A 12216-nucleotide genomic window follows, 5' to 3' on the forward strand; every position below is an offset into this window, starting at 1 on the left:
GGACGCTATGAGTCGGAATAGACTCCACGGCAGTGGGTGTGGTTTGGGCTTTGCTTCTATGAAGATTGACAGCCTTGGAGACCTTGTGGGCAGTTCCACTCTGTCCTCTAGGGGCCCTGTGAGTCAGAAGGGACTCCACGCAGTGGATTTGGTGGTAGGTTTATACGGGTCTGAGTCCAGCGTAGCCTGCCAAGTCTGAGAGAGCTTGAGGCCCCGCCTGTGGTCTCCTGCGTCTGCAGGGCCTTATCTTGGAACTTCCCTTCTCGTCACTTACCTGGTGGTTTTGCGTTGGCGATTCTGGAGCTTTTTGGACCTCTGCTTGTGTTTCCTCTTTTGTAAAAATAAGCGGTTTCATTTCTTTTCCACCAAGGCTCAATAAATTTTTCTCTGTAAAGGACCGGTAGTAAATACTTCAGGCTATGGAGGGCAGGGCCTCAACTCTGCCACTGTAGCGTGAACGCAGCTAAAGAAAAAAATAAAAATAAAACCCTCATAATAAATAAAACCTGCTGCCACTGAGTTAATTGTGACCCGTGGTGACCCCGCGTGTCACAGAGCAGACCCGCGCTCCACAGCGTTTAATAGGCCGTGGCCTCTACAGAAGCAGCTCACCAAGCATTGCGCGCGCCCTGCGCTGGAGAGTGCCAACCGCCAACTTTCTGGTTAGTGTTTGAGAGCAAACGGTTTGCACCCCCCAGGGACCCAAGGCAGCCACAGGCAATACACAAACAAAGCAGCGTGGCTGTGTTCCAATAAAACTTTATTTATGGGGCCGGGGTAGGAAAATCTCACATTAAGGTTCTGTGTCGTGGACGATTTCCCTACTGTTGGTTTCCTCCCTCCACCCTCTCAAATGTAAAAAAGAAAAGAAAACATCCTTAGCTCATGGACGGTACAGAAAGAGGCAGGGGGTGGGCCAGATAGGACCGTGGGCCTAGTTTGCGGGCTCCTGCTTCAATAGTCTTTAAAGGCCCTCCCACCTGGGGGTCCATGAGGCCGTCGGCTAGGACGCGCCTGGGTATTTCCGTGGAACGCTCTTCGGTGTTTTCCGAGAAAGGCCACTCCGGGCGGCCACACCAGGCTGTTCCAAATGCTGGACTCTGGGAAGCGATGACCCATCCTCGGAGGATTCACACCAAGAGGCCGTTGTTTCTCCCTTCCCTCTGGGGGCCTGGACCCCGGTCCCAAAGTCCAGCGGACCCTCAGTGGAACTTGATCTCTGCATACTCGGTGTGGGCGGCCTGGGGCTTGTGGGTCTCCCACGGCCGGAGCCCCAGGAAATTGACGTCAGCGTAGCAGACCTCGTCCGGGTTACTCCCTGGCCCTGGGCCGGGAGCGCACGGTTTGGATCTCGCGAGACCACGGTTCTTCGGTTCCGCGGGATGAGTCCCTGAGGCGGGAGGCTGGGAAGCGCGGCCGGGCGTGCCCTTCCGAGTCTGAGCCTAAGGGAAGACCAGCTGTCCGTCACTCACTCATTTCACCGACGGCTGAGCCCCTACTACGTGCCAGGCACTGTTTTAGGAGCTGAGGACGGAGCAAGGGGTAAGAACAAAGGCCCTGTCCCCACTGAGCTGGCTTTCAGTCTGTGACAAACAAGAGCAGTCAAGCCTAGTACTGAAGGGGCGCAGGGCCGTGCAGGGGCAGGTGGGTGGGTGACTGCGAGGGGCGGGCGGGGAGGAGGCAGCTGAGGGGACGCTACTTGAGCAGAGCCGTCGTGGCGACCCCGCGCGCGCACGCGCGCGCGTGTGTGTGTGTGTGTGTCTGTGGTACAACTGCACTCCACGGGGTTTCCAAGGCTGGGACCTCCCGCAAGCAGGTCGCCCCTGGGTAGGTTCGAAGCGCCAACCTTTCGGCCAGTAATAAAGCGTTTAGCCCTTTCTACCACCCGGGGCCTGCGTAAGCAGAAAGGATGGATGAAATGAGGGAGGGAATGGTGCCACGTCTGGGGAAGGATTGTCCCCTGGGAAGGGAACAACATGCAAAGCGCAGGGGGCAGGACGGCTGGAGGTGAGGTTGGAGGGTCCTCGGGAGCCAGACCACGGAAGGCCCTAGAGCCTCCGGGCACAGCTCGGCCTTTGTTCTAAGCATGACGGAGAGTGACTGGAGCTTTAGAGCAGGAGAGTGACAGGCCGCCTTTTTTTTTTTTTTTTCCTTTAACTTTATATTTTGAGAACATTATAGATTCACAGGAAGTTGCAAAAATAGCAGAGAGGTTCTGTGTGCCCTTGCCCAGTGGGAACATCTCATGTGATTGTGGTACATGATCAAAGCCAGGACAGTGACCGCGGGAGAGTGTGTGGTCAGGGTGTGTGTGTGCTCGGTGTGTGTTAGTGGTCGGTGTGGTCGGGAAACGTGTGTGGTTGGGTTGTGTGTGTGGTCGGGGTACATGTGTGGCCGGTGTGTGTGTGGTCGGTGTGGTCGGGGTGTGTGTGTATGCACTTCATCACATGGGGGATTCCTCAAACTCCATCACAAGCAGATACAGACTCTCCTACTTATGTTGTCAGTTGCCGCAGAGTGTGGGTTCTGACCCATGACGATGCCCTATGTGTCAGAGCAGACCTGCTCCATACCGTTTTCAAGGATGTGGCCTTTCAAAAGCAGGTCACTAGGCCTCTGAACCACCAACCTTGCTAGTGGTTGAGCACAGGTGTCAGAATTAGTTAAAAAAAAAAAAGTTGGAGAGAGGAGGCAGGTGTGACCTCTAACCTGATGGGGGTCAGCGTTGGACTGATCCTAGTCTTGTCCCCCTGAAGGAAGACTGGGTCTGCATTACTCCTCGGGCTTCTTACAAAAGCCTAGCCACATGCGCTGCCCAGGGGCTCCTGTCCCCCACAGTGCCCCTCACAGTGCTCCTCACAGTGCCCCCCGTGGTGCCCCCCACAGTGCCCCTCACAGTGCCCCTGACAGTGCCACTCCCGGTCCCTCCATACTCTGTCATGTCACGAATGTCATATAAATGGACTCATACAGTATGTGCCCTTTGGTATTGGCTTTTTTCACTTCTTTTTTGCCCTTGAGGTCCATCTGATTTGTTGCATGTATCAGTAACTTGTTCCATTTCTGCTGTGTGGAACTCCATGGTGTGGAGTACCTGCTTGTGTTTTACAATGATGTGATGAACAGGGAACAGAGTCGGGGGGCAAGAGTGGCAGCAGGCAGGCCGTATCGAAGGTAACCGTGTGCACAAGTGAAGATGTTGGTGCGTGGACAGGGGAGGCAGGAGGAAGGGGGAGAGGTGGTTTGCAGTCAGATATATTGGAAGGTAGAGCTAATGGGATTTGCGGATGGATTGGCTGTGGGGTGACAGAGAGGAGTGAAAGATGACCCTAAGCCTTTAGGCTTGAACTGCTGCACAGCTGTTGGTGGCATTTGCTAAGATGGGAGTATAGAGGGGGAAGTGTAAGAAGTGAAGTTAGTCCTAGGCTTGGCTTTGGACGGGATAAGTTTGAGTTAACATGACTATTATACAAACGTACGCACCAACCACTAATGCCAAAGCTGAAGAAACGGAACATATTACCAACTTCTGCAGCCTGAAATTGAGCAAGCATGCAGCCCAGATGCACTGAGAATTGCTGGTGATTGGAATGCAACAAACAGAAACAAAGGAGGATCGGCAGGTAGAAAACACAGCCTTGGTGACAGAAACAATGCTGGAGGTTGCTTGATAGAATTTTGCAAGACCCAGGAACCTATTCCCTGGATATGCATTTTTCAACAACCTAAACAGCGACTACACACATGGGCCTCCACAGATGGAATACACAGGAATCAAACCAACATCTGTGGAAAGAGATGATGGACAAGCTCGATATCATGAGCCAGGACAAGGAACAAGGCCAGGGAATGACTGAGCAACAGACCGCCAACTGCAAGTTCAAGTGGAAGCTGAGGAAAAGTAAAGCAAGTCCATGAGAGCTAAGGTACAACCTCGAGAATGCCCCATCTGAATTTAGAGACCGTCTCAAGAACAGATTTGATCCACTGAACACTAATGGACAAAGACCAGGTAAGTTGTGGGATGACATCAACATCCATACGTGAAGAAAGTCAAAAGGAAAGAAGTCTACCAATTAAGGACATATGAGCAAAATGCGTATGTTACATACAGGCACACCTCGTTTTATTACAGTTAATTTTTGGTGCTTCAAAAATACTGTGTTTTTTTTTTTTTAAACAAATTGAAGGTTTGTGGCAACCCTGTGTCAAGCACATCTGTGCCACCATTTTCCCAACAACATAAGCTCACTTCATCTCCTGTGGGATTCTCACAATATTTCAAACTTTTTCATAATGTTATTACACAATTGATAGACCACAATATAATGTAAAACATAAGTTTGATATGTACAACGACACCAAAAAATCGTGTAACTCCTTGTATCGCAATACTCATTTCATTGTGGTGGTCTGGAACTGAACCCCCAATATTGCCAAGGTATCCCTGTGCCATAAAATAGCCACCCAACTGAGTAAGAATCCCTCCAGTTACTGTTTAGTTTTATGTTTCTTAAAGGTGTTCTTTGGCCATCTTCTTTATAGTATAAAGTATTAACAATTCCATGAAAGGGAATTTGTTGCATTAACTTAATGATATCACTCTATTAAAAATAAGTCCTAGAGGGTGGTTATGTGTTCTCCTTTAGACTATCCAATAACAGCACCAAAAAAAAAAAAAAAAAAAAAAAAGGGGGGAAGAAGAAAAAAAAAAAAAAAAGAGAGAGAGAGAGAGAAAGCAAAAGGTCATTAAAAAGACAGGAAAGAAAGAACAGACTGTCATGGATGTCAGAAGAAACTCTGGAACTTGGTCTTGAATGGAGAGGAGCTAAAGGGAAATGAAGAAATGATGAGGTAAACGAGTTGAACAGAAGACCCCAAAGGGCAGCTCGAGCAGACACAGTGAAGTATTCTAATGAAATGTGCAAAGACCTGGAGTTCGAAAACCAAAAGGGAAGAACACGCTCAGCATTTCTCAAGCTGAAAGAACTGAAGAAAAAACATTCACGCCTCAAGTTGCAATACTGAAGGCAAAATATTGAACAATGCAGGAAGCATCAAAAGAAGATGGAAGGGATACACAGTCAGTGTGGCAGAGAACTGGTTGACGGCCAGTCATTCCAGCAGGTGGCATATGATCAAGAATCGATGGTATCAAGGCAGAAGTCAAAGCTGCACTGAAGGCATTGAAGGCTTCAGGAACTGATGGACTATCCATTGAGATGTTTCAACAAATGACTGCAACGTGGGGCACACTCACTCATCTATGCCAGGAAACAGGAAAGAGGGCTTCCGGGCCGACCGAATGGAAGGCATCCATCTTCGGGCCCGGTCCAAACAAGTATGATCCAAGAGAATGTGGGAATTATCGAGCAGTATCATTAACATCACACTCAAGTAAATTTTGCTGAAAATACTTCAAAAAGAACTGCAGTGATACACAGACAGGGAATGCTGGAAATTGGATCCAGATTCAGAAGAAGGTGTGGAATGAGGCCATCACTGCTGATGTCACTTTGCTGAAAGCAACACCAGAAAGATGTTTCCCTGTGTTTTATCGACTATGCAAAGGCATTCAACCATGTGAGTCATAACAAAATATGGATAACATTGCGAAGAATGGGAATTCCATAACACTTCATTGTGCTCATGTGGAACCTGTACATAGGCAATCAGTCATTCAAACAGAACAAGGGGACACTACGTGGTTTAAACTCAGGAAAGGTGTGCATGAGGGTTGCATCCTTTCCCCACACTTATTCAATCTGTATGCTGAGCAAACAATCCAAGAAGCTGGACTCTTATGAAGAAGAACATGGTATCAGAACTGGAGGAAGTCTCGTTAACAACCTGCAATACGCAGGTGACACAATCTTGCTCGCTGAAAGGGAAGATGACTTGAAGCACTGGCTGAGGAAGTTGAAAGACTACAGCCTTCAGTATGGACTACACCTTGGCAGAAAGGAAGCAAAAATTCCCCCAACTGGACCACTAAGCAACGTCATGATAAATGGAGAAAAGATGGGTGTTGCCAGGGATTTAATTTTACCTGGATCCACAGTCAACATGCATGGAAGCAGCAGCCAGGACAGCAACAGCCAGGAAGGGAATAAAAAGGAAGGATGAAGGGAAGGATGAAGGGAAGGAGTGGGGGTGGGGAGGAAGTGGAAGAATGGTGTTTGGGGGGCATTGCAGTGACTGTCATAAAAACAGAATGGATACGGACTGTTGACTGGAAAACCACTTAGCTCTGTAAACTTCCACCAAAATCAGTTTTTTCAAAAAGAAAGAAATCAAATGACATATTGCATTGGGCAAATCTGCTGCAAAAGACATCCTTCAAGTGTTAAAAAGCAAAGATGTCACTTTGAGGACTAAGGTGCCCCTGACCCAAGCCATGCTATTTTCAGTCTTCTCATACACATGCGAAAGCTGGACAGTTAACTGGGAAGACTGAAGAATTGATGCGTTTGAAATATGGTCTGTGTGAAAAATATTGAATAACCCATGGACTGCCGGAAGAACAAACAAATCTGTCTAGGAAGAAGTAGGGCCAGAAGGCTCCTTAGAAGTCACATACTTTGGGCATGTTATCAGGAAGGACCAGTCCCTGGAGGAGAACATGCCTGATGAAGTAGAGGGTCAGCAAACAGGAGGGAGACCCTCAACGAGATGGGGCGACACGGTGGCTGCAATGACGGGCTGAGACACAGCAGTGATTGTGGGGCTGCTGCATCGCGGGCGGCGTTTCCACCTGCTGTGCGCTGGGTCGCTGTGAGCTAGAACCAGCTCAGTGGCACCGAGCAACAAGTCTTGCCTATCTGACACCCCGACAAGCCCTGATGGCACAGTATGCAGCTGCCAACAGACACGTCAGTGCTTCGAACCCACCAGCAGCTTCTCAGGAGAAGACTGGCGATCTGCTTCCCTAAAGATTATGGCGTTGAAAACTCTCTGGGGGAAGTTGTACTGTTTCGTGGGCCGCTGAGTCCTAACCAACTCAAGGGCAATGAGTTTATTAGACACCCACACAGACGGCTGGGTGTGAGTCTGAGAGGCCGGCAGTTGGCCTTGTGGAGCTATCAACATAGGCATGTTGTCTCCTCATTCGTAGCCAAACACTTCCTAGGTGCCAGGCACTGTCCTAAATGCTTTACAGGGACAACAGAGCAAACATCATGCTGAGAACAACCCCAAGGGGTAGGCACTGCTCTGAGCCCCCATTTACAGTTAAAGATATTGAAGGATTAGGAAAAAAAAAAAAAAGAAAGGAAAAGGAATTGAGGGCCAGAGAAGTTAGGTGACTCTTCACGAACACACAGCAATGAAAGCAGGATTTGAACTCAGGCAGGCCGACTTCAGAGCTCTTAATCGACTCATAGAGACCCCTCCTTGGGTTTCTGAGGCAGTATCACTACGGAAGTAGATTGCCCAACCTTCCTTCCGAGGAGTGGAAGGAGTGGCTGGTGGGTTTGAACCACCAGCCTTCTGGTTAGCAGTCAAATGCCTTAGGCACTACCCGCAACCAGAGCTCCTACCTTCACAGAAGCAAAGCCCAAACCAAACCCAGTGCCTGGAGGGGATTCTGACCCACAGCGCCCCTAGAGGACAGAGTGGAACTGCACCACAGGGTCTCCGAGGCTGTCAGTCTCTATGGGAGCAAAGCCCAAACCACACCCACTGGAAGCAAAGCCCAAACCAAAGTCACTGCCGTTGACTTGACTTGACTCATAGCGACCCCCTCCTTGGGTTTCCGAGGCAGTATCTCTATGGAAGTAGATTACCCAACCTTCCTTCTGAGGAGTGGCTGGTGGGTTTGAACCGCCAGCCTTCTGGTTAGCAGTCAAATGCCTTAGGCACTACACTACCAGAGTTCCCAGTATACCACCAGAACTCCCTCTTAATATACTAAAAACCAGCCAAACCAAACCCACTGCCATTGAGTCCATTCCAACTCACAGTGACCCTGTGGGACAGAGTGGAACTCCCCCATAGGGTTTCTAGAGCTGTAATCCTTTTATTTTTTCCCCTAATCTTATTTAAATTTTTTTTGAAAATCCTTTCACCCATATTGAAACTGTCTCTCAATTCTCCATCTGTTTTCTCTCCCGACCCCTCCCATCCCTGGTAACCAACAAAGAAAATTTCCCTCCCTGTGTGACTTCTTACAATAATGGCCTCATACAGTACTGGTCGTTTTGTGACTGACTTATTTCACTCAGCATAACGTTCTCCAAGTTCATCCACACGATGAAGTGATTGGTGGATTTGTCATTATTCTTTAGTGTTGCGTAGTATTCCTGTGTGTGCATGTACCACAGTTTGGTTATCTGTGCATCTGTTCATGGGCACTTGGTTGTTTTCATCTCTCTGCTACTGTAGACAGCACTGCGATGAACGTGGGGGTGTGCATACATCTGTCCAAGGCTGTCATCTCTACAGAAGCAAACTGCCACATCCCTTTCCTGCCAGCGGCTGGTGGCTTCATGCCGCCAATGGCTTATCCACTTTACCACCTGGGCGCCTTTGGCGACATACTGGCTCACAGTACCATTAACAATTAAGCTCATTATTATTAATAATTAATTCATCGTTATTGGTAATATCATCGGTGAGGGTGAATAATGGAATACCAAAATCCAAACCTGTTCCTGGTGAGTTGCTTCCAAGTCTTAGCAACCCTAGAGGACAGAGGGCTTCCTCGGACGTGGTGAAGTGCTCAACTGCTAACCGAGAGGCAGTTGGCTTCCTAAAGATGACAGAGTTGGAGACCCTGTGGGGCGGGTCTGCTGTGTCCTCTGGGGGCTCTGTGAGTCAGAATTGACTTGACAACTGTGGGTGTGGTTTGGGCTTTGCTCTGTGAAGATTGACAGCCTTGGAGACCCTGTGGGCAGTTCCACTCTGTCCTCTAGGGGCGCTGTGAGTCAGAATAGACTCCAGGCAGTGGGTGTGGTTTGGGCTTTGCTTCTGTGAAGACTGACAGCCTTGGAGACCCTGTGGTGCAGTTCCACCCCGTCCTCTAGGGGCGCTATGAGCTGCAGCAGACTCAGTGGCAATGTGTAATCTTTATGGAGGCCGACTGCTAACCTCTTTCTCCCGTTGGAGCTGTCTACCGAGCGCTTAACTAGACCAGGACCAGGCCTCCCTGAACAAGGGAATGGCGGCTACGTATTGAAAAATGTGCGAGCACCCTGCTCCTCTAACCAAGCGTCCCAGGAGACGTAGGGACAAGGGGAGGTCTCGCAACGGCAGGGTCGGAACCACGCAATGAAGTCTCCAAGCCAGAGCGTGGGGCCCGACGGGGAGGCGCGTTTGCCAGTCAGAGAAGGGGGAGGAGCGGCGAGGAGCCCAGCCACTCACCTGGGGAGCCGCGTTGGGGTCCACGTTGACGTAATCGCAGACTGAGCTGCCCCTGGAGGCGCGGGGCCGCACCGCCGCCGCCCCGGCCCACTTCTTCCTCAGGGTCTTGATGCTGAAGGGACGAAGCCACCTCGCTGTGAACGCTCCCCTTCCCCCGTCCCGGCCCCCACACCCATCGCCGCTGCCCCTAACTCACAGGATGAGTGTGACGCACAGGAAAAGGAGGGTGGCTATGCCAAGTCCGAGAAATGACCCCTTGGAGAAGGCTGTTGAAACTGCGCCCGCATCTGCACAATGACAGGGTCGGATGAGCTGTTGGGAGCCTCCAGGGCCCTCTGCCCTTTGACCTCTAGGCTTCCGGCTCCCGTGCCTGCACCCCGCCCCCCATCCAACGCTGCTGCCCTCTGCTCAGAAACCTTGCTGCACCCTGGTGGCAGGCCTCCTCCCGCCACACCACCCGGATCCAGCCCCATGCCACACCCTCCCCCACGCAGCCCGGCCGCCCCGCAGACCCCGACCTGGCACCAGCAGGACGGTGGCACTATGCGCCCCGTGGCCATTCTGGGCCTCGCAGAGGAGTGCGCGCCCGGGGCTGAGCCCCGCGCGGAGGCGCAGGGAGCTGTTGGCCCAGGGCCCGGCCGAGCTGGAGGTGACCGTGACCGAGGCGTTGCTGCTGTTCGTCTCCAGCAGCTCGTCCCCGACCCGCCAGCGCACGGAGGGGGCGGGCCAGGCTCGGGCGGAGCAGCCGCAGCGCAGACCCACGCCCTCCCAGGAGCAGGCGGGGCCGCGCAGCTGCGGTGGGTCTGTGGGGGAGGGGAGGGGCGGGCTCAGCGGAGGCCCCGCCCCCAGGGCCCAAGGCCCGCCCCCTGGCCCTCCACTCACAGAACACAACGAGGCGCACGGAGATGCTCGCGGAGCCCAGCGAGTTCTGAGCTCGGCAGGTGAACTCCCCTTCGTCGTCCTTCTGAACCCGAGGCAACTCCAGGACCCCGGGACCCGAGGGCTGCGAGGGGCTCAGGGCGGGCCTGCCCCGGGCCCAGCTCAGCGCCGCCAGGGGGTTGCTGTCGGCGACACAGACGAGGCGCAGGGACTCCCCTTCCAGGACTGAGACGGACATGCCGCTCTCGAAGTTTTCCAGGACTGCTGGGGGGTGGGGAGAAGCAAGATGGACCTGGAGGCCCGGGGACTCTACTTCACGCCCACGTTCCTGACACCAGGCCCACAGTGTGGTCCTCTCTCTCCGTACCTGTCCTGTTTGCTTGGGACACGGTCACTCGCAGGTTCTCTGGAGGGTCTGAAACAGAGGCAGAGGCCTGGCTCAAGGTGGCAGGGGCTCCCCTGGGGGCAGAGGGGGCCCTCCCGGGGCTGCCGAGCCGCAGAGAGGACCCCTGCGGCCGCTGCCCCTCCAGCTCTGGGACCCGCACTCACACTGCACAGAGAGGTCCAGCCAGGCCTGCAGGGAGCCCAGCCTGTTCTCTGCGCGGCAGGTGTAGCGCCCTCCGTCCCCGGGCCCCACCCGAGGCAGCTCCAGTTCCAGGGTTCTGGACCCCGAGGGCGGGGACCTGGCGAGCACCCTGTCGTTCAGGACCCAGCCCAGCGTGGCCGGGGGCTGGCCGTCGGCCTCACAGGACAGCCGCAGGAACTGGCCTCTCCAGACTTGCAGACATGAGTTGTTTCCCTGGGGCGCTGGAGAGAGAGTGGGGGGGCTGCAGGTTAGGGTCACTTTCCTGGCTCATCTCCGAAACCTTTTTGTTCCCTCAAATGGACTGGCTCTGCCCCACTCAAATCGCGTCCCCCCGCACACACCAGGATCTGATGTCTTGGCCCAGGAAACGTTGATGACCAGGTCCTTAGGGGCGTCTGCAACAAGAGATAGTGAGCCCCGTCAGAGGGAGCACCGCGGGAGACAGTGTCCCCGGGAGGACCAGGGACAGCACACCACAGATCCATCCCAGGCACGTCCCAGGGCCAAGCCAGCTTCCTGGGCGGTCTCTGCCCCTGGGCTGGGAGAGCTGGGGCTGCTGGTTGCCACGGCGACTTCGCACCCCCTTGGCCTGTCCCCACACTGCAGAGTCCTGCCCCCAGACTCACGGGCCACATTCAGTCGGACGGTCCTCTCTGCGCTGACGCGGGTTCCGGAGAAGTCCACGCGACAGGTGAGCTCGGTGCCGTGGTCCTGGGCCCTCGGCGTGAAGGTGAGCTCAGACAAGACGTGGGAGGTTCGCGGCCCGGCTGCTCGGCCGTCGGCGGCCGCCCCCCTCCAGGAGAACGTGGGGGCCGGACAGCCCTCGAAGGCCCAGTGGAACACACAGAGCAGCGTGGCCGGGCGGCCGGGCTCCAGGGCCTCGGGCATGTAGACATCAGGGACCTGCCTCCGGTCTGGGGGGGCGAGGGGCGTTGGAGCCGCCGAGTCGTGGCCTGGCCCCACAGTCCCTCCCCAGCCCGGCCGCGCGCCGTACCTGTCACTTCCAGGGAGAGCTTGGAATCGATGTAATTAAATCTCACGTAGGAGCCTCGCTCCACCCGAAAGAAGTAGGTGCCCGCGTCCGCCCTCCGAACGTCTCTGATCACCAGGGAGCAGCCCCCGGTCCGGGGGTCGCCGAGGAGCTGGAATCGGCCCCGGGTCTCCTTGGCGACCTCTCGGTGTGGGTCGTTGGTGGCCACTGGAGGCCTGGGGGCGGCGTCCCTGGCTGCGCCTTCCCGGAACCAGTAGCCCAGCGCGGGGTCCGCGTCGGCCCAGCCATCCGGGGGGTAGGAGACGGAGCAGGGCACGTGGGCGCAGAGCCCCTCCGGCACCGCCACCGAGCTCTGCACCTCCAGCTGGAAGCGCTGGTCCCTAGGCTGGGGCCCTGCGGG

General features: G+C 54.1%; 1 protein-coding gene across 1 annotated transcript in view; it reads right to left on the reverse strand.

Annotated features, from left to right (window-relative positions):
* Nucleotides 1-1130: 1130 nt before the first annotated feature.
* The window catches only part of LOC103211621 (sialic acid-binding Ig-like lectin 10), a 14479-nt gene continuing 3393 nt past the window's right edge, over nt 1131-12216 (reverse strand). The window contains 10 exon segments of the mRNA XM_042783236.1: nt 1131-1442; nt 9361-9472; nt 9557-9647; nt 9879-10163; nt 10243-10500; nt 10607-10654; nt 10789-11046; nt 11167-11220; nt 11452-11732; nt 11813-12209. Coding sequence (XP_042639170.1) covers nt 1131-1442; nt 9361-9472; nt 9557-9647; nt 9879-10163; nt 10243-10500; nt 10607-10654; nt 10789-11046; nt 11167-11220; nt 11452-11732; nt 11813-12209 — 2096 coding nt within the window.

This window comes from Orycteropus afer, unplaced genomic scaffold, assembly GCF_000298275.1.
Source record: "Orycteropus afer afer isolate SDZICR_OR568_19922 unplaced genomic scaffold, OryAfe1.0 scaffold00765, whole genome shotgun sequence".
NCBI lineage: Eukaryota > Metazoa > Chordata > Mammalia > Tubulidentata > Orycteropodidae > Orycteropus > Orycteropus afer.